Source organism: Somniosus microcephalus, chromosome 1 (assembly GCF_052327205.1).
Source record: "Somniosus microcephalus isolate GS21.2 chromosome 1, FLI_Smic_1.0, whole genome shotgun sequence".
NCBI lineage: Eukaryota > Metazoa > Chordata > Chondrichthyes > Squaliformes > Somniosidae > Somniosus > Somniosus microcephalus.
In genome coordinates, this window is record NC_140987.1 from 221,460,438 (window position 1) to 221,488,303 (window position 27,866).

The 27,866-nt window shown below is 50.0% G+C and overlaps 1 protein-coding gene across 1 annotated transcript in view; it reads left to right on the plus strand.

The window, feature by feature from the left end:
• LOC147124623 (ankyrin repeat and death domain-containing protein 1A-like) overlaps positions 1–27,866 on the plus strand; it is a 161,037-nt gene that overhangs the window by 86,812 nt on the left and 46,359 nt on the right. The window contains exon 12 of the mRNA XM_085990617.1: positions 19,067–19,162. Within this exon, the coding sequence (XP_085846743.1) occupies positions 19,067–19,162 (96 nt within the window). The remainder of the gene's footprint in view (positions 1–19,066; positions 19,163–27,866) is intronic.

Below are 27,866 nucleotides of genomic sequence, written 5' to 3' on the forward strand. Positions count from 1 at the left end.
ATGCTAAAACATCAGTGGACCACACATAAATACACTTACGAAATTACATTGAGGTATTGGAAAGGATTCAAAGAAAGGCAGTAACGATGGTACTGGATCTGAAATCACTGTGAAAACTTGAGAGAGGTTAACAGGGTGTCACTTGAATGGGGTAGAAGCAATATGATCCAAATGTTTAAGTCATGAAAGGATTTTTCTTTTGGTCAGCCAAGTGTTTGATGCATGGAAACTCATCACCATCACATCAGAGTCTACAAACCAAACTACTGAAAATCTACATAGGTAGAGTTTCTGTTTGCCTGATATGGAGTGCACATGCTCCCACTATTAGGGATATATACCAGTTACCTAAGTCCAGAGACCTTAGCTGCCAGTTGGCAGTAACTAAAAATTAAAGGACCCCAGGTGTGCACAGATGTATTGCTAAAGTTAAATCCGCTAAATCTGTGTAGTTAACCGATCATTAGTTTCTCACTGCTCTCCCAGCTAGGACTACCCTTCCCATTAGAGAATTGGCTTGCAGCATTATCTGGAGTTGACTGGGAAGAATCTAACCCTCTGTGACTGGTCTGCCACTCCTGGTCCCATTAATGAGTAGAGGCTGGCTGATAACTCATCAGTGGTGCTGTGGAAAACTGTGGACCTGCCGGGCTCAGATATGGGTTAACTGAGTCAGGCAGCATCTGTGGAGAGAGAAACAGAATTAACGTTTCAGGTCATGAAACATTAGCTCAGTTTCTCTCTCCACAGATGCTGCCTGACCTGCTGAGTATTTCCACTATTTTCTGTTTTTATTTCAGATTTCCAGCATCCACAGTATTTTGCTTTTGTATGGGTTCACTGAGTCTACCACAGAGGCTTGATTCAGTTCCCATTTTCATATTTGGTACATCATTTGGATCCAGTTTGGTCCCAAAGGAGGATAGTCACGAGTTGCTCAATAGAGCATGGGTTTGAACCTTCCCAACATGGACGGCAGGTGCCAGGAATGGCGTGGTGAGCAGCACACCATGTCCTATTGGCTCCACCAGTTGGAAGATTCAAACTTTAGCAGCAGCTTCTTACCTCTCTGCAAAGTAGGCATTGTAAGCAGCAAGCTGTGGTTACATGACTGAGTGTCCTCATACTTAGCGGCCATCCCCCTCTCAAACAGGTATACCGATTTGGATACTGTTGAGGGGGATGACTTACCAGAGGAAGGCAGCAGCAGCCAACTTCCTGGCACCAGGGGTGCTTCTGCTGCTCAGGAAGGGAGGAAAAAGAGTGGGAGAGCAATAGTGGTAGGGGATTCTATCGTAAGGGGAACAGATAGGCGTTTCTGTGGCTGTAGACGTGACTCCAGGATGGTTTGTTGCCTCCCTGGTGCCAGGGTCAAGGATGTCACTGAACGGCTGCAGGGCATTCTGAAGGGGGAAGGTGAACAGTCAGAGGTCGTGGTTCACATTAGGACCAATGACATGGGTAGGAAGAGGAATGAGGTCCTGCAGCAAGAATTTAGGGAGCTAGGTAGCAGATTAAAGAGCAGGACCTCAAAGGTTGCAATCTCTGGATTACTCCCGATGCCACGTGCTAGTGAGTATAGGAATAGGAGGATAGAGCAGATGAATGCGTGGCTAAAGAGTTGGTGCAGGAGAGAGGGCTTTAGTTTCCTGGATCACTGGGCCTGCTTCTGGGGAAGGTGGGACTTGTACAAGTCGGACGGGTTGCACCTGAACCAGAGCTGGACAAATATCCTTGCGGGGAGGTTTGCTAGCACTGTTCGGGGGGGTTTAAACTAAAATGGCAGGGGGTTGGGAACCTGAGCAGGGAGACAGAGGAAAGGGAAACAGGGATTAAAGCAAAAGATAGGAAGGAGAAAAACAAAAGTGGCAGTCAGAGAAATCAACGGTTTAAATCAAACGTGGCCACAGTAAATAATAATTCTAATAGGTCTAAGAGCGTTAAAAAAACAAGCCTGAAGGCTTTGTGTCTTAATGCGAGGAGCATTTGTAATAAGGTGGACGAATTGGCTGCGCAAATAGAGGTAAACGAATATGATTTGGTTGGGATTACGGAAACGTGGCTCAAGGATGGCCAAGACTAGGAACTCAACATCCAGGGGTATTCGATATTCAGGAAAGATAGGCAAAAAGGAAAGGGAGGTGGGGTAGCATTACTGGTTAAAGAAGGGATTAATACAATTGTAATGAAGGATATTAGCTCCGATGATGTGGAATCTGTATGGGTAGAATTGAGAAATACTAAGGGGAAAAAAACATTAGTGGGAGTGGTATATAGACCTGCAAACAGTAAGGCGGAGGTTGGGGATGGCATTAAAAGGGAAATTAAAGAAGCGTGCAATAAGGGCACAGCAGTCATCATGGGTGACTTTAATCTACATATAGATTGGGCCAACCAAATTAGTAATAATACTGTGGAGGAGGAATTCCTGGAGTGTCTACGGGATGGTTTCCTGGACCAATATGTCGAGGAACCAACCATAGATCAGGCCATCTTAGACTGGGTATTATGTAACGAGAAAGGATTAATTAGCAATCTTGTTGTACGAGGCCCCTTGGGTCGGAGCGATCATAATATGATCGAATTCTTCATTAAGATGGAGAATGAAGTAGTTGTCTCAGAGACTAGGGTCCTCAATTTAAATAAAGGAAACTACGATGGTCTGAGGAGCGAGTTGGGTAGGATTGATTGGGGAATGGCACTCAAAGGGTTGACGGTGGATAGGCAATGGCAAACATTCAAAGACCGAATGGATGAGCTACAGAATTTGTTCATCCCAGTTTGGCATAAAAATAAAACAAAAAAGGTGACTCAACCATGGCTAACAAGGGAAATTAGGGATAGCATAAGATCCAAGGAGACGACATAGAAATTGGCCAGAAAAAGCAGTAAACCTGAGGATTGGGAGCAGTTTAGGATTCAACAAAGGAGGACAAAGGGATTAATTAAGAAAGGGAAATAGAATATGAGAGTAAGCTTTCAGGGAACATAAAAACTGACTGTAAAAACTTTTATAGATATGTGAAGAGAAAAAGATTGGTGAGGTCAAGCGTAGGTCCCTTGCAGTCAGAATCAGGGGAATTTATAATGGGAAACAAAGAAATGGCAGACCAACTAAATTCATACTTTGGTTCTGTCTTCACAAAGGAGGACACAAATAACCTCCCAGAGATGCCGGGGAACATAGGGCCTGATGAAAGGGTGGAACTGAAAGAAATCAGTATTTGTAGGGAAATGGTGTTAGGAAAATTGATAGGACTGAAGGCCGATAAATCCCCAGGGCCTAATAATCTACATCCCAGGGTACTTAAGGAAGTGGCCCTAGAAATAGTAGATGCATTGCTGGTCATCTTCCAGAACTCAATAGACTCTGGAACAGTACTCCTGGATTGGAGGGTAGCTAATGTTACCTCACTATTCAAAAAAGGTGGTAGAGAAAAAGCGGGGAATTATAGACCGGTAAGCCTGACATCGGTAGTGGGGAAAATGCTAGAATCTATTATAAAAGATGTAATAGCAGAGCACTTGGTAAGCAGTGACAGGATCGGACAAAGTCAACATGGATTTACAAAAGGTAAATCATGCTTGACTAATCTACTGGAATTTTTTGAGGATGTAACTGGTAAAATAGATAAGGGAGAACCAGTGGATGTGGTGTATTTGGACTTTCAGAAGGCTTTCGATAAGGTCCCACATAAGAGATTAGCGTGCAAAATTAAGGCACATGGGATTGGGGGCAAGGTATTGACTTGGATAGAGAACTGGTTGGCGGACAGAAAGCAAAGAGTTGGAATAAACGGGTCGTTTTCCGAGTGGCAGGCAGTGACTAGTGGGGTACCGCAAGGATCGGTCCTAGGACCCCAGCTGTTCACAATATATATTAATGATCTGGACGAGGGAATTGGATGTAATATCTCCAAATTTGCAGACAACACAAAGCTGGGTGGGAGGGTAAGGTGTGAGGAGGATGTCGTGAAACTCCAGTACGATTTGGACAGATTGGGTGATTGGGCAGAAAAATGGCAAATGCACTGTAATGTGGATAAATGTGAGGTTATCCACTTTGGTGGTAAAAACAGGAAGGCAGATTATCATTTGAATGGCAATAGATTGGGAGAAGGGGAAGTGCAAAGAGACCTGGGTGCTCCTGTGCACCAGTCGCTGAAGGTAAGCATGCAGGTGCAGCAGGCGGTTAAGAAGGCAAATGGTATGTTGGCCTTCGTAGCAAGAGGGTTCGAGTACAGGAACAAGGATGTCTTGCTACAGTTGTACAGGGCCTTGGTGAGACCGCACCTTGAGTATTGTGTGCAGTTTTGGTTGCCTTACCTGAGGAAGGACGTTCTTGCCATGGAAGGAGTGCAGCGAAGATTCACCAGGCTGATACCTGGGATGGCAGGAATGACGTATGGGGAGAGATTGTGTCGATTGGGCTTATACTCACTGGAGTTTAGAAGATTGAGAGGGGATCTCATCGAAACCTATAAAATTCTGTCAGGCCTGGACAGACTAGATGCAGGAAGGATGTTTATGATGGCTGGGGAGTCCAGAACCAGGGGTCACAGTCTAAGGATAAGGGGTAAGCCATTTAGGACTGAAATGAGGAGGAATTTCTTCACCCAGAGAGTGGTGAACCTGTGGAATTCTCTGCCACAGAGGGTGGTGGAGGCCAGTTCATTAAATATATTCAAAAAGAGTTGGATATATTTCTTAAGGCTAAAGGGATCAAGGGATATGGGGAGAAGGCAGGGACAGGGTACTGAATTTGGATGATCAGCCATGATCTCATTGAATGGCGGAGCAGGCTCGAAGGGCCGAATGGCCTACTCCTGCTCCTATCTTCTATGTTTCTATGTTTCTATGTCAGCCACCAAGTAATGCCTTCCAGCAGCTGTCTTTACACAGGATATCTTACGACAGGCCAGCCACCTTGATGCTCTAGCACCCAGGTCCAATACTGCATATCAGTCTTACTCATCACCAAATGAATCCCAGTCTTCTTGTGAGGGGTTTTCACAGAGAATTGTACTGATCCTGAAGTTGACTGTCTCCAGAGTCCTCAATGACAGGTGGGCACAGGCCAGAGCCTGTCCTCCCTTCAACCGTTTCCCCTCTTTGCCACAAATCCAACTGGTTCTGGATCTTGAACATGGGACGGAGGAAGCCTTCAATTGCATGCCTGAGAGTTCTGAAACATGAAGGATAGTTGTTTAGACATGTCTTATATGCCACAAATGTAACTAAATTAGGACTTTTCCTTCATTGGAGAATGACAAAAGTGCCATTCACCCCTTCTCTGTATAGTTCCAAAGAATTGTGTCCAGGCTGAAGTTGGCTTCCACTATGACCCCCAGGTAACAATATGAATCAACACTTGGGACTAAAATCCTTTTTGTATTTTCCATGAAATACTTTCAAAACTCCCTCCTGAGTTGTACAAAACCATAATAGCGTACTTGGGTGCACCACCATAACCCACTGTTCAACCCAAATTGACTCCATTGTTGAAGATGTTCAGTGGAGCAGAGTAGAGGATAATTTCCACCCCCCCAGTGAGACTGATGCTTGAAGGAAAAGAAGGTCGGAGAATTGGTGCAATAGTGAATTCACCCTCGATGTTCTGGTGAACCCACGAACAACACAATGGCCCAGAAATTCGGGTCGGGGGCTTCCCGCAGGTGCAAGCCCCCGACCTGCACTTACCTAGCGTGCCGGCTGTTGAGCTGTGGGCCCGCGTGGGATCCCGATCCTGGGCCTACTCCAACTGCCAGCGCGCAGTGCTTGCGTATCCCAGGGGCGCAGTTAGTTCAAAGCGTCCCCTGGGATCACGTGGGCCATGGAGAGCCAATCGTAGCAGGGAATCTCTATTCATAGATTTGACAGGAAGACCTGTCAAATTTATGAATAGAGTTCGGCCCTAAAACATAACTAAAACTTCAAATAATTTTTTTTTTAAATCACATTTTTAAAATAACTATAAATTACATAAAATAACTATTTTAAACGATAATTTAAATTTTTGAAAAAATTAATTACAGTTTTGAACTGGGCTAAAAATAAACTTACCTTTCTTTAAAGTATTTAAAAATAATAAACCTGTGGAAAAAATGTTTTAATTTTACTTAATTCACTACTTACCTTGTTAAAAGCAGGCCTTGCGACTGCTTTTTAAAAGCGTAGTTGCTGGAGACTTACCCTCCCAGAGAAACCTGGGAAAAAATGGAAGTTCCAGGCGTATGCGCTGCCTCTCCGGCGCACGCGTTCGACCTGTGAACCCCTTCCTTTAAGGGAACGGAAGTTCCAGTTTCCCGCGCATGCGCAGTGCATGCACGAAACCGGCACTTTCGTTGGGCCTACGCGTGAGTGCCCAGCGCGTACTCACCCGTGGGGACCCGAATTTCTGGCCCATTATCATCAGTGTAAAGGAGTGCTTGGAAATGCTTGGAACAGACCATCTGAGACTGTCCCTTATGATACTATCCAACACATCACTGGTAAAGACTTTGAATAGGATTGGTAACAGTGGACAACTTGCTTCACTCCTCTTTTAAAAGAAATAAGTTGAGGGAATCTCCCTCACGTCTAACCTTACATGGATCTTGGAGCTGGAGTACATTTCTCAAATAAAATCCAAGATTTGGCCACATTACTCCTATAACTTCCAGCTTCTTCATGAAGCATTAGTTAAAAATCTTGGGTTTCCCCGAGCGCTATGATACTCTGCAATCTTGAATAAAGACAACTTGCCGTACACATTCCCCAACAGAAAAAAATCCAGCCTGAACCTTTTTGATTTCTATGTGGGCCTTCAAAGTATCTGACATGCATGTGACAATCTGAAGAACCATCTTAAGAGCCACTGATAACAATGAGACACCTTTTTTTGGTCTCACTACGGTCCCCCTTTTTAAGAATAGAAACCACAATTGCCCTATGGAATGTGCGTGCCATTAGTCGAATCCTATTCACCAACCTTAGAAGGACAGCTCCAGGGTGTTGAAAGGTTTTGGTACTGATCTCTAAGACCATTGCCAGTCCCCTGTCCTTGTATATAGCGGCTTTTAAGAAGTCAGCATGAATACCATCCATACAAAAGCAAATACTGCGGATGCTGGAAATCTGAAATAAAAACAAAAAATGCTGGAAATACTCAGCAGGTCAGGCAGCATCTGTGGAGAGAGAAACAGAGTTAACGCTTCAGGTCGATGACCCTTTGTCAGACCTGCTGAGTATTTCCAGCATTTTCTGAATACCATTCATACCTGTTGCCTTGGCATTAGCAAGATGATATGGCATGAAGTATACTTCTTCCTTGCAAACTGGTTTGTTAAGGTCTTCCATCCATGCAGTGTGCACCACTCTCTTTTCCAATCTCCATGTAGATGGGGCCAACTCAGTATAATAATCTCTCCAGGCTTCAAGGTTGCTCTCATGGATTTGTTATAGATAACTCTGACTCGACTGTCATTGGCAATTGCCCAGAGGAACTCATTTATTTAAGTTAGACAGCAGACTTTAGCTAATGGGAAATTATTTAGGATATTTTTTCTGTAGTTGTGCACCCTTGCAGATGAATGGAACCCATTAATCCTGCTTCATTTCCCTAATAACAATCTTGATATCATAATGTTCTGCATCATCACCTACCCTCAGAAATTCTTGATTGCTGTAAAGAGGCTTGAAATATCACTTTAAAGACCTAGGCCTAGAAATTCAGTTGCGTTCGCCAGCCGTTAGCACCATAAGAGGAGTAGATCTCGAGCGTTAGGCACTTAGCGGCCGGGCGCAGAACGATCTGCGCCTACGCCCAACTTCAGTAGACATTTAGCGCCGGCGCAAAGTGTTTGCGCGCGCTCAGCTGCGCGCGCAACTTATGACGTCATTTCGTCGTGCAACGCCGTTTGTGCGCCCCAAACCGGAACTTCAGTGGCGCCCGCCCAATGTGGGCGTGGCGCTGTTAAGAACTGTGAAGTGGAGCGCAGCAGAGGCCCTGCGGGCCTCGGGGAGCGCTAATTAAAGGGCACTTAGACTGAACTATAAAGGGCAGCCATTTTGCTGCAATGACTTTAGTGCAACGAATTTCTGGACAGAGACCAAGGAAGAGACCTTACTGATTTGGGCCAACATAGGAGAGGTATTTTTGGCTTCTGGCCAGAGCTTGGAAATTTGACTCATTGTGATTTCACTGTTTGCAAGTATATTATGGGGGCTGCATGGGGTTCCAACCCTCAGTTCCAGCATTATGTGCGAAGGGCTCGCAGACGCTGTGTGAGAGGGGCAGCCATGCCTAGACGCAGAGGGGCCATCAGGCGTCGGCAACGTAGGCCTTACCCACTCAGGGAATACCGCCAGCAGGTGTCCTATCTCACCATGACTGCCGCGCAGTGTGTTAAGAGGCTGCGCTTCAGAAGGGAGGTGGTTGCAGAGATCTGCCAGCTGCTTCACAGAGATCTGTGTCCACAGCTGATGTGCAGGACGTCTCTGTCGGTGGAAGTGAAGGTCACAGTGGCTCTGAACTTTTATGCAAGCGGCTCCTTCCAAGCCGCTGCTGGGGACATAGCTAACATCTCCCAGTTCGCCGTGCATCGCTGCATCCGGCAGGTCACCGATGCCCTTTTCACAAGGAGACACCAATTCATCTCCTTCCCCATGACCCTAGAGAGGCAGGAGCAGCGTGCAGTCGGATTTGCGAGGATCGCCGACTTCCCCATGGTGCAGGGCGCCATTGACTGCACGCATGTGGCTTTGCGGGCACCTATCGACAATGCCGAGGATTACCGCAACCGGAAGGGCTACCATTCCCTCAATGTACAGCTGGTGTGTGACCACAGGCAGCGCATCCTAGCTGTCAATGCCCGCTTTCCAGGCAGCAGCTACGATGCATTTATCCTGCGCCAGACTACTGTGGCTGACATGTTCCAGGCACAGCCTCCCCCAAGAGGATGGCTTATCGGGGACAAAGGCTATCCTTTGTGTACATGGCTCATGACCCCGCTCCATGCGCCCAGGACCCCTGCTGAGGAGGCATACAACAAAAGCCATCAAGCCACAAGGAACATCATAGAGCAAACGATTGGCGTCCTCAAGCAACGGTTCCGCTGCCTGGATCGCTCCGGCGGATCTCTGCAGTATTCGCCGGATAGAGTCTCCCATTTCGTCGTCGTTTGCTGCATGCTGCACAACCTGGCTATCCGCAGGACTCAGGCACTGCCACCTCACGTTGGACCACCACCTCAGGAGGACGAGCAGGAGGACCATGAGGAGGAGGAGGAGGAGTACCAGCCCAGGAGGGAGCCACAAGGTCCAAGGGCCGTCCGTCGGCGGCTTATTGAACGACACTTCTAGGCCCCCTGTCAGGGAATGGCTTGTGGCAATGAAGGCACATGAATGCAGCCGCTCCGCAAGCCCTCAGCCGGTTAACGCAACAACCACTTCAAACATCACACATGGACAAGCTGAATAAAGAAAAAGCTTTATTGAACAAACTCAGGGCCCTTCCCACATGAAACCCAAAAACAGACAAGACCCCCAAAAAACAGTCAAAAACATATCTCACTCCCACAACCTGGGGAGGAATAACAAAACTTGTCCATCCAAATGGCCTTCATCCTCGGCCTTACCAAAAGAACCCCCCCCATAGACAGCACAACCACCCCCATATAAAAAAACATTTGCCAACACACTCTACTTTGTGTGCCGACAGGGCGAGTCCTTGTCCAGCCTTTTCCGGCCCCTGGACGACCTGCTGCTCCGCCTCAACCTGGGCCCTGTGGGTGTTGCAAGGCTGGGGGAAGGCTCCTGAGGGGCACATTGCGTGACGGCAGATGCCCTTGGGGGTCGGCCTAGACGAGCTCTGGCCCTCGAGGGGCCGGCTGCTGACTGCTGCAGCTGTGGCTGGGCAGCATCAGTCTCTCCAGCAGCTCGTCGCAGCTTTGCTGGGGGAGTGGCAGTGGCGGCTGCAGCAATGGGGGCAAGCTGGCTGATGGCAGGCGCTCGCTGGTCGCCAGAGACACTGGCACTCGGCCGGGCTGGCACTGCAGCAAGCGCAGCAATCTGGTGAAGGCCAGACCGCTGTGCTGCAGCAGCGCGGCGGGTGCCCTGGCGATGCATGCGTGACACAGCGAGTGTGGCAGCAGTGAGTGCCCGTACTGCCCTGGTCTGTGCCCGCATCAGATCAGCCAGTGACTGCACGGCACCACTGATCAACTGTCCACTCGCTGCCTGTGCTGCCCTGAAGTCGTCCCGACTCGCGTCCTGTGCTGCCCTGAATTCGGCCCGACTCGCGTCCTGTGATGCCCCGAATTCGGCCCGACTCGCGTCATGTGATGCCCCGAATTGTGCCCGACTCGCGTCCTGTGATGCCCAGAATTGTTCGAGACCCCTGGCCTGTGCTGCCGCGAGTTGTTCGAAACCCCTGGCCTGTGAGGCCCCGAAATCGGACACACTATGAGCCAGGGACTCAATGGCCTCAGGCAACCGTGCCACAACCCCCATGAACTCGGTGTGCCGCCGATCCGAGTCCACGGACATTTGATCAAGGAGGCGCACCTCCTGGGCGAGGACCGTCTCCGGACTGGAGGCCGGACTCTCCCTCTGGGGAGAAGGCCGCCGAGCTGGCCGACCCTTCCCGCGTGGCTGCACGCCACTGGGCCCAGCAACTACACTCCCCTGCAACACTTCCCCCCTCTGGGGAGAAGGCCGCCGAGCTGCCCGACCCTTCGTGCGTGGCTGGACGCCACTGGGCACAGGAGCTACACTCCCCTGCAACACTTCCCCCCTCTGGGGAGAAGGCCGCCGAGCTGCCCGACCCTTCCCGCGTGGCTGGACGCCACTGGGCACAGGAGCTACACTCCCCTGCAACACTTCCCCCCTCTGGGGAGAAGGCAGCCGAGCTGGCCGACCCTTCCCGCTTGGCTGGACGCCACTGGGCACAGGAGCTACACTCCCCTGCAACACTTCCCCCTGGCTCTCCTCCAGGGAACACGTGTCCCCTCCATTGCCATCCCCTGGCACGGATGAGGGTTCCCCCGATGTGCCGCCTTCCTCTTGCTCCTCCTCGTCCTCCTCTTCCGAGGGACTGACACTCGCAGCTTCAGGGACCTCCTCCTCACCAGCTGAAAGCAGGAAGGCACAAGAGTAGCTTTAGAGTGAGGACAGGGCGTCAGCGAGGGAGGCATGAGTGGTGGCATTCTGCGCATTGGTCGGACAGTGGCAAAGGATGTAGATCTGAAGCGCAAGGGGAATGAGAGAGGTCCAAACGGTCATGTCCTTACCATTGGGGCCCAGCACAGGGTCGGCATCTCCAATTGCAACGGGGCCAATCACCCGGGCACCCATGACTCGACCCATGCGCTCCTCCAGGTCACTGAGCTGCTGGAACTGGGCACGGCCTCCCCCGGTGACAGTCCGGCTCTTCAGATTCTGGGCCAGCTTGGCCTGCAAGAGAAAGGACGGCCTCTAAGTACAGTGTGGTGCCCTGTTGTTGTGTGCACTGCCTGCCATGGTCGAATAGCTTGGCCAGTGTGGTGCCCTGTTGTTGTGTGCACTGCCTGCCATGGTCGAATAGCTTGGCCAGTGTGGTGCCCTGTTGCTGTATGCACTGCCTCCCATGGTCGAATAGCTTGGCCAGTGTGTCAAGTGCAGAAAGTGCAATTGATGTTCATGCCAGTGCCATAGCTGCTGGATGAGGGCTGGCCATTAGGGCTTTGAGGTCCCTTTGCCCATAATGTGAGGTGCACATGCAAGGATGAGGAGGACACTGGAAAGGGTACTCACCCTGACAATCCAAGTGAGGTCGTTCAACTTTTTCCGGCATTGGACACCAGTCCTGGGGACATCGCCGTTGGCTGTGACCCTCTGGGCGATTTCCCTCCAGGCTCTCCTGTACACCCTCTTGGGAGGCTTCTTGCCACTGTCTGGGAACAAGATATGGCTTCTCTTCTCCAAAGCCCTAACCAGCACCTTTAAATCATGGGCAGAGAAGCGCTGCGCTCGCTCACGGGCCCTCTGCATCCTTCCTGGCGCTATTTCTCTCCAGCAGCAGTGTTTAGGCCTAGCTGGAGGGCTGCAGTATCCAGGGCGTGGCAGCAGACCAAGTCGACCCTTCCCCCTTTAAGAGCTGGCCGGCGCCAGGGTGTCTGCTGTCAATCAAAACATGACTGCACATGCGCTGCGCCCGGCCTCGGCGGTATCAGTCTGCACCGCCGGCTTAGCGCCTAAAGATAGCCGTGCAACGCCAGTTTTAGCGCTCGAGCGAACTCCTTGGCCAAAGCTACTGAATATCGGCGAAGTGGCCTCCACTTTCTGGCGGGCGCAAACTTTAGCGGCCGCCCGACTTTACCGCCCCAAAAGTGGCTATACTGAATTTCTAGGCCCTACTGTCTTTCATCTGACATCTGTCTTTTTTTTTTGCAGTTACCTTAATAGGACCCTGCTTAGTAGATGAGCAGCTAACAGAATTTAACTTCCGTCTGTTTTTGATGTCAGTTTGAGAGACAAAAAAATCATTGGCCATGTCATCCGTTATAAAGTTCATCCAATTAATGGCCATACAGACTTGGTTCCAAGCTTACTGGTTGGAAATGTACAGAGAGCAAGATAAACTTGTTTACACAGAGTGTGGTGAGGTTGTGGGATTCACTTCCAGGGTTAGTGGTTGAGGTAGAAACTATGCCAACATTCAAGATTAGATTGGATAGGTGGATGAAGGAAAATGGATAAAGTGATAGGGGATCAGGGTGGGTAAATGTGACGAGGATGGTTTGCTTGTATGGAGGGTAAATGCAACACGGATTGCTTGGGCTGAATGGCCTGTTTCAATGTTATAATGTCTATGTATATATTGTTGAGATACCGCGGCAAACGTGGGAGTCGAGACCAGAGCTAGTAAAACAGAACAGCTTTTTATTTCAGCCTCATGGCAAAACAGGAACTGGAAGAGCCCGCGCCTGACTTAAATACTCCCCAGACAGGAAGTGCTCCCGGCAGCCTGTCCCTGTGGGAAACAAGTTGCTGGAGGAAAGGGCCCCCGGTTGGGGGCGTCTGCTTAAACTGTCCGTACCGCCGTGAGCGGATTGTGTCCAGTGGTGGCGTGTCGCCACAGAGCTCCCCCCAGAATCCGCTTAGGAGGAGTGGACGAGTCGTGACGGTGGTCTGATGGTTCTGCCGCAGCGGCTCTGCGTGATCGCCGGTCTAGTTGGCGGGGCCTGGCGGTTCGCCGCCGGCTGTGCTGGCTTGCTGGCGGGACGGCCTCTAGTTGGAGGCCGGGCCACGGGGACCTGTTCCCCTGGTTCTGTGTGTGCTGGTTTGAGCCGGTCGATGGAGACTGTCTCGACCCTGTCGCCGAGTCGCAGCTTGAAGACCTTGTCCCCGGTTTGTAGTACTTCGTATGGTCCGTCGTACGGGGGTCGCAGGGGTCCGCGGTGCGCGTCGTGTCGCACGAAGACGAAGCGCGCCTGCTGTAAATTAGGCGGAACGTGAGGTGCAAGTTCACCGTGTCGGTTGACCGGAAGTGGGGCGAACTGCTGAGCGGAAGAGAAAAAGTTGAGCCGCTGCTGGTCGGCCGACCAAGGCGTGGTAGCCTCCGGAAGGAATTCGCCTGGGACGCGCAGCGGTTGTCCGTAGACTAACTCCGCTGCCGAGGACTGGAGGTCTTCTTTGACCGCGGTGCGTAGGCCTAGTAGTACCCACGGTAGGCAGTCAGTCCAGGTACTGTCCTGCAGGCTGGCGCGGAGTGAGGCCTTGAGTGACCAGTGGAAGCGTTCACAAAGCCCGTTGGCCTGCGGGTGGTACGCCGTGGTTCGGTGGAGCGTCACACCGAGGTTGCGTGCTGTGGTCGTCCAGAGTTCGGAGGTGAACTGGGCGCCTCTGTCGGAGGTTATGTCGGCCGGTACGCCGAACCTCGCTACCCAGGTGTTAACGAACGCCCTGGCGATGTTGGCTGTGGTGGTGGAGGTCAGCGGCACTGCCTCAGGCCAGCGTGTGTAGCGGTCGACCATCGTGAGGAGATAAGTCTGGCCTTGCGATGGCGGCAGGGGCCCGACGATGTCGACGTGTACGTGGTCGAAGCGGTGGCTGGGTACCTCGAAGTCTCCCAGGGGTGCTTTTGTATGCCGTTGTACCTTAGCCTGTTGGCAGGCGAGGCAGGAGGTGGCCCAAGTCCGAACATCTCTGCTGAGGCCGCGCCAGACGAAACGCTGGGAGAGGAGTTTGACGGACGCGCGGGAACCCGGGTGGGAGAGCCCGTGGAGCGCGTCGAAGACGCGGCGGCGCCAGGTTTTAGGGACGACCGGCCTGGGTTGGCTGAGTGTGATGTCGCAAGTAACTGCCGTGGCTTCGGGCCCGTGCGCGACCTTGGCTAGGCGTAGCCCTGGCAGGCTGGTAGCCGCCGAGAGGAGGTCTGGGTCCGTGAGCTGGGCCGCTGCTAGTTGCGCGTAGTCGACCGCGAGGTGATTCACGCAGATGGCGGGACGGGAAAGGCAGTTGGCGACAACGTTGTCTCTACCGGAGACATGCTGGATGTCCGTGGTAAACTCGGACACGGCTGCGAGCTGGCGTTGCTGCCGAGCGGACCAGGGTTCGGTGTGCTTGGCCATCGCGTATGTGAGTGGCTTGTGGTCCACGTACGCGGTGAAGGGGCGGCCTTCCAGGAGGAACCTGAAATGGCGGACCGACAGGTAGAGCGCGAGAAGCTCGCGGTCGAAAGTGGAGTATTTGACCTCCGGGGGGCGCAGTTGGCGGCTGTAGAAAGCAAGTGGCTGCCACGCGCCATTAACCCACTGCTCGAACACGGCCCCGACCGCGTGGTCGGAGGCGTCGGTGGTGAGCGCGACCCGGGCGTCGGCCCTCGGGTGCGCGAGCAGAGTGGCGTCGGCGAGCGCATTTTTGGTGGCATCGAAGGTGGCTGACGTGTCAGTGGTCCAGGCTACGGCCATCTTGCCGGATTTACCTCGGAGGGAGTCGTATAGGGGCTTCATGAGGGCTGCAGCTCTGGGGATGAACCTGTTGTAGAAGTTCACCATCCCGAGGAACTCCTGGAGGCCCTTGATGGTTGTGGGGTGGGGGAACTGCTGGACGGCCTGCACCTTGTTGGGCAGGGGGACGGCCCCAGCAGGGGTGATGTGGTGACCGAGAAAATCGATCTCGGTTAGGCCGAATTGGCACTTCGCCGGGCTGAGGATGAGCCCGTGTTGGGCTAGGCGCCCGAACAGGACGCGAAGGTGTTCGAGGTGTTCCTGTTTGGAGGAGCTGGCCACGAGAATGTCGTCTAGATAGGCGAATAGGAAGTTCAGGTCCCGCAGGACCGAGTCCATAAGGCGCTGGAAAGCCTGGGCTGCATTCTTGAGGCCGAAGGGCATCCTCAGGAACTCGAACAGGCCGATTGGGGTGATGACGGCCGTTTTGGGGATGTCCGCGGGGTGTACGGGGACTTGGTGGTAACCGCGCACCAGGTCGACTTTGGAAAAGACGGTTCGTCCGGCCAGTCGGGCCGAGAAGCCCTGGATGTGAGGCATCGGGTATCGGTCGGGGGTGGTGGCGTCGTTAAGGCGGCGGTAGTCCCCACAAGGGCGCCAGCCTCCGCCGGGCTTAGGGGCGATGTGGAGGGGCGAGGCCCAGGGGCTGCTGGAGCGGCGGATGATGCTGAGTTGTTCCATGGTGGTGAACTCGGCCCGCGCGATTTCCAGCTTGGCCGGGTTGAGCCTGCGGGCGTGGGCAGAAACTGGAGGGCCGGTGGTGGGGATATAGTGCTCCACCCCGTGTTTGGCAGCTTTGGCCGAAAAGGTCGGGTTGGTGAGGGCGGGAAACTCGGCTAGGAGTGCCGAGTAGTCGTCCACGGCCCTGGCGAGGCAGTAGGTCGTCAGGCCGGCCGAACGGTCCGGGGTAAAGGCGCCGGGGATGGTGGCCATAGTGTTGGCGTCGACGAGGCGGTGCCTCGGAATGTCGACAAGGAGGCCGTGGGCGCATAGGAAGTCGGCGCCGATGAGTGGGCAGAGGACCTCGGCGGTGAGGAACTCCCAGCGGTAGCGGCGGCCCGCGAGGTCGAGCGTGACCATGCGGGTGCCATATGTGCGGATGTCCGAGCCATTGGCGGCGGCCAGCGTGATACCTCGTGTGCCGCGTTGGATTTCGAGGGCGGAGGCGGGGGTGATGCTGTGCTGGGCCCCTGTGTCGCACAGAAATCGGCGGTTGGTTCTGTCGTCAGTGACGTACAGTAGAGGCCCCTTTTGCCCCACGGCCATCGCGGGGGCCGGTGCGGGGGGGGAATTGAAGGTACACGGTGGCGTGCAGCGTTGGGCCTTAGTGCCAAAACGGGTGTGGTAGTAACAGTGGCCCGGAGTGGTAGGGCGGGCGGGCCTGGTGGGCCGGGGAGACCGCGTGGTCGTTGCCGTGAGGTCGGGCGTGACGTCGCGCGCGGACTGTGCAGAGAGCAGCCGGTCGGCCTTTTCTGCTATGTCATTCAGGTCCGTGGAGCCGGACTCCACAATGAGCGGGCGGATGCTGGCGGGAAGCTGCCGAATGAAAAGCGTGCGAAAGAGGGCGCCGGGGGGCTTGTCGTCCGCGAGGGACAGCATGTGGGAAAGCAGGTCTAATGGTGAAGCGTCACCGAGACCGGGGAGGTCAAGGAGTTGGCAGTGGTGCTGGTAAGAGGACGTTTGAAATTTTTAAGGAGCGCAGCCTTCAGATGTTCGTACTTGCCAGTCTGTGGTGGGTCCTGCAGCGCTGCCCAAACTTTGGGGACGGTAGCATACGTGAGCGAGGAGACGAGGTAGTCGTACTTCGTGGTGTCGCCTGTGATGCCTTTCAGCCGGAATCTGGACTCGGCTTGAACGAACCAGGCTTCGGCCACGTTTTCCCAAAAGTCTGGTAATTTAACCGTGACTGCGTTTGTATCCGCCATGCTAGCTTAGGATTCGTCCTGAGCGTCGGGGTCACCAGTGTTGAGATACCGCGGCAAACGTGGGAGTCGAGACCAGAGCTAGTAAAACAGAACAGCTTTTTATTTCAGCCTCATGGCAAAACAGGAACTGGAAGAGCCCGCGCCTGACTTAAATACTCCCCAGACAGGAAGTGCTCCCGGCAGCCTGTCCCTGTGGGAAACAAGTTGCTGGAGGAAAGGGCCCCCGGTTGGGGGCGTCTGCTTAAACTGTCCGTACCGCCGTGAGCGGATTGTGTCCAGTGGTGGCGTGTCGCCACAATATCTATGTAAAGATCCTTCTCGTGGTTGGCTATCTTGGCCTGATCACTTATAGAACAGAGATCATCAACCACTCTAAATTAGCAGACAGCGTTTGTTGTGAGTCCATCAACTTGCCCAAAGCTAAGAGCATTCTTCTTTATGATGAAGTAATCTGAAGTTCCCAGCAAAGTCAAACAATGTAATGGGAAAGCAAAGAATATACCAAGATAATCATTAATGATCAATTGTTTATGCAGAGCCAAGAGAAGAAAACATAAGAAGACAGAGCATGAATAAGTCCATGAAATGCACTCCTTCCATGTTCAGTCTGTCCTCTATGGACTGTATCCCATCCATTTAATGCTTTGTGATCTCCAAAGATAACCAAGTAAACTAGAGTATTCATCCATATAGCTTCATTATTCAATAATGATCTGCTAACCTTCATTGACAAGAATTCCTCTATTCTAGCTACAGCAGCAAAGGACCTTCAAGTGGATATATTTTCTCTCAGTCTAGACCTATCCCAATCCTGGGAGACACAAGGGTAGAAATTATTGATTGTTTTATGGTATGAACAATTAATGTGTTTATAACAAGTTACTTTCTGTGCTATTTTTATGCAAGTGTTAATTTGCTTGTTTTAAACAGGTTATTGCCTGAATATCTGCATTAAAATAGCTATGAACATGTTACATTTTCATACCAGAAGCATGCTATTTGCAATATCTACCATATGACAACAAACTGAGAAAACGGAATGTTAAACATCAATTATGGAGTAACTACTTTACATTTAGAGTTGTTAACTCACAGAATAATGAACATGGAGGCAGTTGGTGCACTCAAAAAGAGAAGGATGCATTCCTGATTCCACAGGGTGCACAGGGATACAGATTTGACATCAAAACAGGAGAGAGAGATGACATTTCATTCAGTGTATATTCAACATAGAGCTAATAATAATTAGAGGAGTGAATACGATATTTTCTTCTTTCCCACCGACACGTTTTGGGAAGTTCCATCACAGCCATTTTGTCCTCTCCAAATGGGAGGGGAGATTTACAGATGCAGATATCACTTTTTTTGAATGGTTTGCATTTACTGATGCAACAAGCAATTTGACTTGAGTGGAAAAATAACTTGAATTATAAAATATTTTTTCCGTTCAGTTGGATCATGTATTTTGGTTAGATGTGCTTTATGGAATATGTCAGCATAAAGCACTAACAAAGAACGTATCACATGCCATCATTATCACCTCTCTGAGTAAGATTGCTAGTTAACTGTCAATTTGTGCTGAATTGCTGCTATGGCTTGGCTGTCATTCATATCAGTGGGACTGCCCCAAACTCAAGTCACACAGAACCTTGGAGGAAGCAGTGGAGAGTTTTGTCCCATCATTTCAGGTTGCATTTAATCTCAGATTTGAAAGGACAGTGTTTTAATCCATCGTGCTACCCAGGCATTTACGTCTTGTGTTCTTGTATTATTAATGGAAGATTTCTATATGCATACAAACCCACAGAAAAAGAGATATGTATAGATTACTTAGGTTTGTATATTTATATGCATATTTTATATCAAACTTTTACCTATGTTATATATCAGGCTATTTTTATATCAAACAGTATGGAAGATGTAACATATTACTTTTAGAAGTGATAAGTTAGACTCCCCCAGTACTGAGGAGCGATATTTAAAATTATAGTAGTTATCACTCTTATACTTAAGTGACTACAGTATTTGAGTTATTTAATTACTACCAATTTTAGCAAAAATGTAGCAAATATATTTGTGCTGATGCTAAATATTATAATGTCAATAATCTGGAGTCCAGGGAGTATAATGTACTGAAACAAATATTTCCACTTCCAATTTCTTGTTCTGCAGCAAGGCAAGACTCCACTGGGAGTGGCAGTAAGAGTCAACCACATCATTATTGTGGACATGATCATCAAAGCAGAAAGATACTGTGCATGGAAAGAGGTGAGTCACCATAGAGTCGAGTAACATTCACGAGAAACAAAGCTCAAGATAATCTTTTTATTTTTCTACCTTTGTTCCCTTAACATTTAATTATGGTGGTTTCTCTAAGATGGATATAACGTTTTTCCTTCTGTTCAAGGTGTGTTACGTTACTCCTGTTATCTTGCTGGCACAAAATAAACCGGTACCCGTAGCTTTTCTTGGGGTGGGCGTGGGGCAAAATCTGTCTGTTCTCTCTGTTGCCCCCTTAGCACCAATTATACCCAAGTGGGCATATCAGTAACATCCTCCACCACCTCAGTGTACTAGGAAGTGATTGAGTTTGGTACAGGAATGACTCCCCCCACCAATTTACCATCTTTCTCTGTAGGAAGGTGCTTAACCAGCATATTGAATCTGGGTCCTACAGCTCTGAAGCACCATGTATCGGTGCGTCGAAGTGCTGTGCCATCTCACCTGTCCAAGGAGGTCACGTGACTACACCCTCTCAATAAAAAATGTCCTAAGCATACATAATATTAACGCTGAACATTGCAAGCAATAACTGCATGAAAATGCTACATTTTCAACTGTTTTATATCTTTTCCCACTATTTGTTTTCTTTCCTCCTGCGTTGATTCCTTACTGGAGTACGATTCCATGGACAGGAGGCAACCTCTGGTGCCCTGTTCAAATGACCATTATTCAACTGTGGTGCTTCTTGACGGTGTTAGCAGGCTATTTCACTGGAGGCATCACAGCTCACCTGACCTCCACACACACACAATGTCCATCACTGTCACTGGAGTCACTGGATAATGAACAGGAGTAGCAATGTTGCCCAATATTAATATGATAGCAAAATACTGCGGATGCTGGAAATCCGAAATAACAACAGAAAACGCTGGAAAAACTCAGCAGGCCAGGTAGCATCCGTGGAGAGAGAAACAGAGTTAGCGTTTCAGATCGATGACCTTTTGTCAGAACTGGAAAAAAGCAGGAAATGGAACAGATTTTTAAGCAAGTGTAGGGGCTGGGAAAGGGGGGAGGGGGTGAAAGAACAAAAGGGAAGGTCAGTGATAAGATAGAAAGCAGGAGAGATTAAGAGACATTGAGAGACATTAAGAGATATTCAAGGCGAGAGGAGGTGGTAATGGGACAGGTTAAGGAACAAAGGATTGCTCTAGATGGGGTGTGAATTGCGCTGGCAGAATGAAGGACAGCTGCCATGTGGGAGGGAAGAAGAAAAAAGGGGGGCCAAATAAAAATTGTGGATTAAAAAAAAGGAGAAAATATATATGTGTGATAGGGGCCGAGGTTATGATCTGAAATTGTTGAACTCGATGTTGAGTCCAGAGGGCTGTAGAGAGCCTAATCAAAAGATGAGGTGCTGTTCCTCGAGCTTACACTGAGCTTCTGTGGAACAGTGCAAGAGGCCGAGGACGGTGAGGCCTGAGTGGGAATGGAGCGGTGAATTAAAGTGACAGGCCACCGGGAGCTCTCGGTCCTCCTTACGGACTGAACGGAGGTGTTCCGCAAAGTGGTCACCCAATCTACGTTTGGTCTCCCCAATGTAGAGGAAATCACATTGTGAGCAGCAAATACAGTATACTAGATTGCAAGAAGTACAAGTAAATCGCTGTTTCACCTGGAAGGGGTGTTTGGGGCCCTGGACAGTGGGAAGGGGGGAGATAAACCTGTCCCATTACCACCTCCTCTTGCCTTGAATATCTCTTAATGTCTCTCAATGTCTCTTAATCTCTCCTGCTTTCTATCCTATCACTGACCTTCCCTTTTGTTCTTTCATCCCCTCCCCCTTTTCCCAGCTCCCAAACCTGCTTTCCACTTCCTGCTTTTTTCCAGTTCTGACGAAAGGTCATCGACCTGAAATGTTAACTCTGTTTCTCTCTCCATGGATGCTGCCCTGGCCTGCTGAGTTTTTCCAGCGCTTTCTGTTGTTATTGCCCGATATTCCTCCCTGTCCCCCCCCCTCACTCCATTCCACTTGTTGGCAGCGAAGCCAAATGTCACACTCCTACTGCTAGCCCGGCTAAGATTACAGATCAAGGAATAAACCTGGGTCCTTCCTGGCTTTCACGGCTTAATTACTCATTGGATTAAGCTGCTGAACCACTGGGGAAGCCTATTTTAAATCTTTATGGGAATACTCCAGAGGAGAGCTCTATGGCTTTATTCTCTAGTTTTATTGAAAAACATAATTGTTTCTGCAATCAGTAAAAAAAAATTAGAATATTTTTTGTAGATTTCCCATGAGCTGGTTGGCGTCTGATTGAAGCCAGTATTTGAGCTGCATTTTCTGAGACAGAGTACTGATATATATAGCATCTTTGCCAGTTTCATTTCCCAACATGCTGTTTTTAAAAAATAAAGAAATGCCATAGCTTCCCTTTTCAGACAAGTACTCTAGAATAAGGCTGTAATAATAACAACTTGCATATATTTAGCATCATTAACGTAGTAAAACGACCCAAGGCGCTTTACAGGGCTTTATGCTGGAGTTGTGGCGGAGCCACTAAGAGACTCAGGGCAATTAGTAATCATCCCTTTAACTACCATGTAGTGCAGCTGTGGACTGCACTTTTAAACTGTATGTACTTTCTTGCATTTCCGCGTGATGACGCCATGACGCCGATCACGTGACCACCAGTTGGCGCGGAGAACATGATGACGTCATGACGTCAGCTTCCAGTACTTTGCAGCAGTCTTTGAGTTGCTGGGAGGCTGCACAGACCTGTGTACATCTTCTCCTGTAGTGTTACCAGTTAAGTCATTTGTTTAATAAACTTTGTTATTTTGTTTCACTGCGTCGAACTTCATTATTCGGCTAGGAACCTCCGTTCCTATTTTGGTGACCCCGAGCTCGTCGGACCACTTTCGTCGAGATATTTATAATGAATACGAATGCCGTCGCCCTTAAATTGCCGCAGTTCTGGGAACAGCAACCAGCAGCATGGTTTTTCCAAGCAGAAGCCCAGTTCGCACTCCGGGAGATTATAGTGGATTCGACCCGTTATTATTACGTGGTCTCCGCTCTCGACAGCGTCACAGCCTCGCGGGTCGTCAGCCTCCTTGGCAATCCACCGGCAGAGGGCAAGTATGAAGCTCTAAAAACTTGTTTGCTACAGGTTTTTGGTTTAAATAAGTCGGAGCGTGCATGCAGGCTTATTGCTATGCCCGGCCTTGGGGACTCAAAACCATCGGAATTGATGAGCCAGATGCTCACGCTTTTGGGTTCGGAGCCTCAAAGTTTTTTGTTTCGAGAACTCTTCCTCTGCCAGCTACCTGAACCAGTTCAGGCAGCCTTGGCCAGTTCTGCGATTACGGACTGTGCCGAGCTCGCTGCAGAGGCAGACAAGATTTTTACGGTCACACAGCAGAGTTGTGCAGCCACGAGGCGCCTTTCTCCTATGCGAGTGAAGTCCAGCCCTCCTTCAGCAGGCTGGTGTATGTCCATGCCCGTTTTGGCGCCAAGGCTCGACGCTGCCGTCCTCCCTGCAGTTTCGCTGAAAAAAATCTCCAGCCGGCCCGCGAGCTGCGATGAGTACAACAGGGTCTGAAAAACACACCCAGTTCACCATGGCAGTCGGTTCCATGACAGGGTGACGATTCCTGTGTGACACTGGTTCTCAGTGCAGTATTTTGCCAGTTTCAAAGCTGGATCTGCAATCTGGCGGTCACGGTCCTTCCCTCAAGGCAGCCAATGGTGCGGCTATTCGCACGTTTGGTAAACGGACAGTTAATTTTACTCTCGGAGGTCAGCGTTTTGTGTGGGAGTTTATAACGGCTAAAGTATCACAGGCCATCCTGGGGGCTGATTTTTTCTGTGCTAATGGCTTTCTGGTCGATGTTTGACATTGTCGACTCATTAATGCGTCCATTTTCCACACGGTGCCTTGCCACCACAGCACCGCTGTCTGCTGGTCGGTCGCCTGTGCGGTTCCATCGCAGGAAGGGTTTATGCGCCTACTCGGCGAGTTCCCGGAGCTCACCAGGCCTACATTTTCGGCAACAGTCGCGAGGCACGGTGTGGCGCATCACATCACCACGACAGGATCGCCTGTTTACGCTCGGGCACGAAGATTGGAACACGGGAAGCTTACAGCTGCAAAGGCGGAGTTTCAGACCATGGCGCGCCTTGGGATTGTCCAACACTCCGATAGTCCTTGGTCCTTCCCACTACACATTGTACCTAAACCAGGTGGTGGATGGAGGCCTTGCGGGGATTACAGACGCCTTAACGAAGCCACTATGCCGGATAGGTATCCAATACCGCATATACAGGATTTTTCGGCCCATCTGGCTGGCAACTCCGTATTTTCCAAAGTAGATCTCGTCCGTGGATATCACCAAGTTCCTGTGCACCCTCAAGACGTCCCCAAAACGGCGGTCATCACACTGTTTGGCCTTTTTGAGTTCCTCCGAATGCCGTTCAGATTGAAAAATGCGGCTCAGGCCTTTCAGCGACTCATGGACTCTGTGTTACGGGACCTTCCCTTCATTTTCGTTTACTTGGATGACATTCTCATCGCTAGTAAGGATACGAAGGAGCATATGGCCCATTTGCGTACACTCTTTGCCCGTCTCAGCCAACATGGCCTCATCATAAACCTAGTCAAATGCCAGTTTGGGTTAACCAGCATTGACTTTCTGGGGCATAGGATTACCTCAGAAGGCGCCGTCCCACTGGCCACCAAGGTAGAGGCAGTTACGGCATTCCCGCGGCCTCACACACTCAAATCTCTTCAGGAATTCCTGGGGATGGTAAATTTTTATCATCGTTTTGTCCCCAAGGCAGCCCAGTTGATGCAGCCGCTGTACGAAGCACTTAAAGGGAAGTCGGGTAAAGATGTTATCATTTGGACACCACAGATGGACCAGGCATTCCTTGACACCAAGGCGGCGTTGGCAGACGCAACTATGCTTGTACACCCACTCCCGGGCGCGACCATCGCCCTTACTACCGATGCCTCTGATTACGCCATTGGGGCGGTTCAAGAACAATGGGTCGACGGGACTTGGCAGCCGTTGGCTTTTTTTTAGCCGCCAACTGCGCAAGAACGAGCGAAAATATAGCACTTTTGACAGGGAGTTGCTGGCCCTGTTTTTGGCCATCCGACATTTCCGTTTTCTCCTAGAAGGGCGCCCGTTCACTGCATTCGTGGACCAAAAGCCACGGATAAAGGGATCAAGGGATATGGGGAGAAGGCAGGGACCGGGTACTGAATTTGGATGATCAGCCATGATCTCATTGAATGGCGGAGCAGGCTCGAGGGGCCGAATGGCCTACTCCTGCTCCTATCTTCTATGTTTCTATGTTTCTAAAAGCCGCTCACTTTCGCAATGGCCAAAACGGCGGAGCCCTGGTCAGCTCGGCAACAGCGCCACCTTACATTTATATCCGAATTTACGACGGATTTATGACATGTGTCCGACAAAGATAATCTCGTGGCTGATTGCCTTTCACGTGCCCCAGTCCAGGCAATTCACCTGGGAATTGATTTCGTCGGGTTGGCGGAAGAACAACTGGCAGATCCCGAAGTTCAGGCGTATCGGACTACGCCTTCTAGTTTGCAGGTAGCCGATGTTATGTTCCAATCAGCAGGAACCACGCTCTTGTGTGACACATCCATGGGAGTGCCCCGGCCCATTGTGCCAGTCGAATGGCGTAAGAAGATTTTTCAGGCTATACACGGCTTATCACACCCGGGGATGCGAGCTTCACAACGGCTCATGTCCCGCAAATTTGTTTGGAAGGGAATGCATTCGGACGTTCGGGACTGGACAAACAATTGCGTGGACTGTAAAAAATCAAAGGTCCATCGTCATGTTAAGGCTCCAGTGGCCATCTTCCCGGTGCCAGAACGCCGTTTCGATCACGTACATGTGGACTTAGTGGGTCCCCTCCCCGCTTCGCAGGGTTTCATGCATCTCCTGACAATAGTGGACCGCACTACCAGGTAGCCAGAGGTGATTCCCTTGGTTGCTACCACTGCAGCGGACGTATCCAGGGCGTTTATTTTGTCATGGGTGGCCTGGTTTGGGGTGCCATCAGACATCTCCTCTGACCGAGGTCCACAATTCACGTCAGAGTTGTGGAATGCAGTTGCACAGGGCTTGGGTACCAAGCTGCACCGTACCACCGCTTACCATCCGCAAGCAAACGGTCTATGCGAGAGGTTTCATCGGTCTCTCAAGGCATCCCTCCGTGCCAGCTTGCGTGGTCCCAACTGGGTGGACAGACTCCCCTGGGCGATGCTAGGCCTCCGCACAGCCCCCAAGGATGACCTCTAGGCTTCATCGGCTGAGTTAGTCTACGGTCAAGCACTTCGAGTACCAGGGGACTTCCTCCCTCCACATACAGAACCATGGTTGCCTGCTCAGCAGCTCCTTCAGCATCATGAGATGACAAAGAATTTCCTGCCTATTCCAACCTCGCATCACAGCTTACAGAGGCCTCATGTTCCGGCAGAACGTATGAGTTCCGATTACGTTTTTATTCAGCAGGACGCTCATAGAGATACACTCAGACCACCTTATGCTGGACCGTTTCGTGTCATCTCATCGGGAGAAAAAATTTTCACGGTCGAAGTGGGAGGCAAGTCCGATACCATCTCTATCGACCGACTTAAACCAGCCCATCTAGATCAGAGTGAACCAGTTGTTGCCGCCCAGCCACCTCGCCGTGGACGACCACCGTTGACTGCCAGACCAGTTATGCGACAGCCCACCATTGAACTGCCTGCTTCTGCCTTATCCTGGCCCACACCTTCTGCTACTGTTTCCTCCACCCCGGATGCGCTGCTTCAGACACAACCAAGCACCGGCTCGTCTCCCAACGTTCCACTGCCTGAAGTTCATAGTCGTTCGGGCAGGGTCATCAAACCTCCTGTTCGTTTGACACTGTCTGTTAAAGAGAATTCTGGGGGGGCGCCTGTGGCGGAGCCACTAAGAGACTCAGGGCAATTAGTAATCATCCCTTTAACTACCGTGTAGTGCAGCTGTGGACTGCACCTTTAAACTGTATGTACTTTCTTGCATTTCCGCGTGATGACGTCATGACGCTGATCACGTGACCACCAGTTGGCGCAGAGAACGTGATGACGTCATGACGTCAGCTTCCAGTACTTTGCAGCAGTCTTTGAGTTGCTGGGAGGCTGCACAGACCTGTGTACATCTTCTCCTGTAGTGTTACCAGTAAAGTCGTTTGTTTAATAAACTTTGTTATTTTGTTTCACTGTGTTGAACTTCATTATTCGGATAGGAACCTCCGTTCCTATAGAGTATTAATTTAAAAGTTAAAATGTCAAGACTTTTGTTAACTAGTGGTTAAACTTTTGGGCTGACAGAAAATAGAAGCCTTTAATATGTTATTGGCAGGGCTACTGATTTATGATGACTGAATAAGTTGAATTATTATTATATCGGATTGTTATCAATTTTTAGGGGATACACGTCTGCGAATCCATCCATTTTCCAAAGAAAATCATAAATTAGCGGCCTTTATCGGCTGCAATGTGAGAATAGTTTGTCACAGTTGGCTAAATGTAACTCAAACTGGACCAGTTGACTTGGTTTAGCTGAATTTTTGTTACAGTTAATTAAAGGTTATGCGTTTCTCAGCAATTGCAGAATGTGCATCAACAGAATTATCTCAAGAAGGTAGACACGCCCTAATAATCACGTCTACATTGTTTCAATACAATGAGTTGGATTTTGCCGGTGCTCAGAGGACGGGTTTGGAGGCGGGTTCGCTGTCAAAGTAGCAAAGATTGACAGCGGGTAGGAAATCCACTGTCAACCCGCCTCCACGCGAGTCTCCCAGGCGTTGGGTCTGTCTGCGCAGAACTGGCCCGACACCAAGCGGCGGGGGAGACAATTTATATCATTAAATGGCTTGTTAACAGCTGGGCAGGAAGAGCGGGTGAGCAGTTAAAATGGAGGGGCTCTGTTCCCACTAATCTTGGCGGTAGATGAGGTGCCTGCTGAACTCAGATGGGAGCTTCATGCATAAATGCTAATCGGAATCCTATAACTTTCTGGGTGGGAAATGGACCAGCAGCATTTAAATGGGAGTTAAAATACTGGGGCCTAAAACTTAAGGCAGTGAGTGGGTTATCACTCGCCCTGCACCCAGCCTGCCCGAAACCCACTCCAGGTTAATGTTGACCCCATTGCTGCTGAACTTCGCAGTGTAAATATTAATCATTGCATGCAATTTTAATGTTGTGGTGAATTAAATACAACTGAGGTTTGGGAACAAGGACATTTCTTGTCGGCTATAAATAAATATGTATTCATAAATTTGAATGACCTGTCAACCAACAATGTAGTATTTATTCGCAAGGAATACCTGATACTTGGCTGCTGGTGAATTTCCGCTTGTTTTAGGGAGTTAATGATTAATTGTAAGAGCTGAAAGCGGATCCGATCCTTTCTTCATATCTTATGAATACTTTGAAAGGCGCACATGCTCTTTAAAGAAAAGTAGACTTGATTTGAAGTGTTAAACTTGGTTCTTATGCCTCAGTGTGAATTACTGCAGTCATGGTACATCAATAAACAACACAATTACAAGCCCATCTCAGCTTCTTTCTATTGCTTCAAATTTTGACCTTCCTTATTCAGATGGCATTTTCAGGACCCTGTAAAAATTAATGTCCTTATTATGACACTAGAGTGAATAAGGTGTGTTGAATATGTTGCC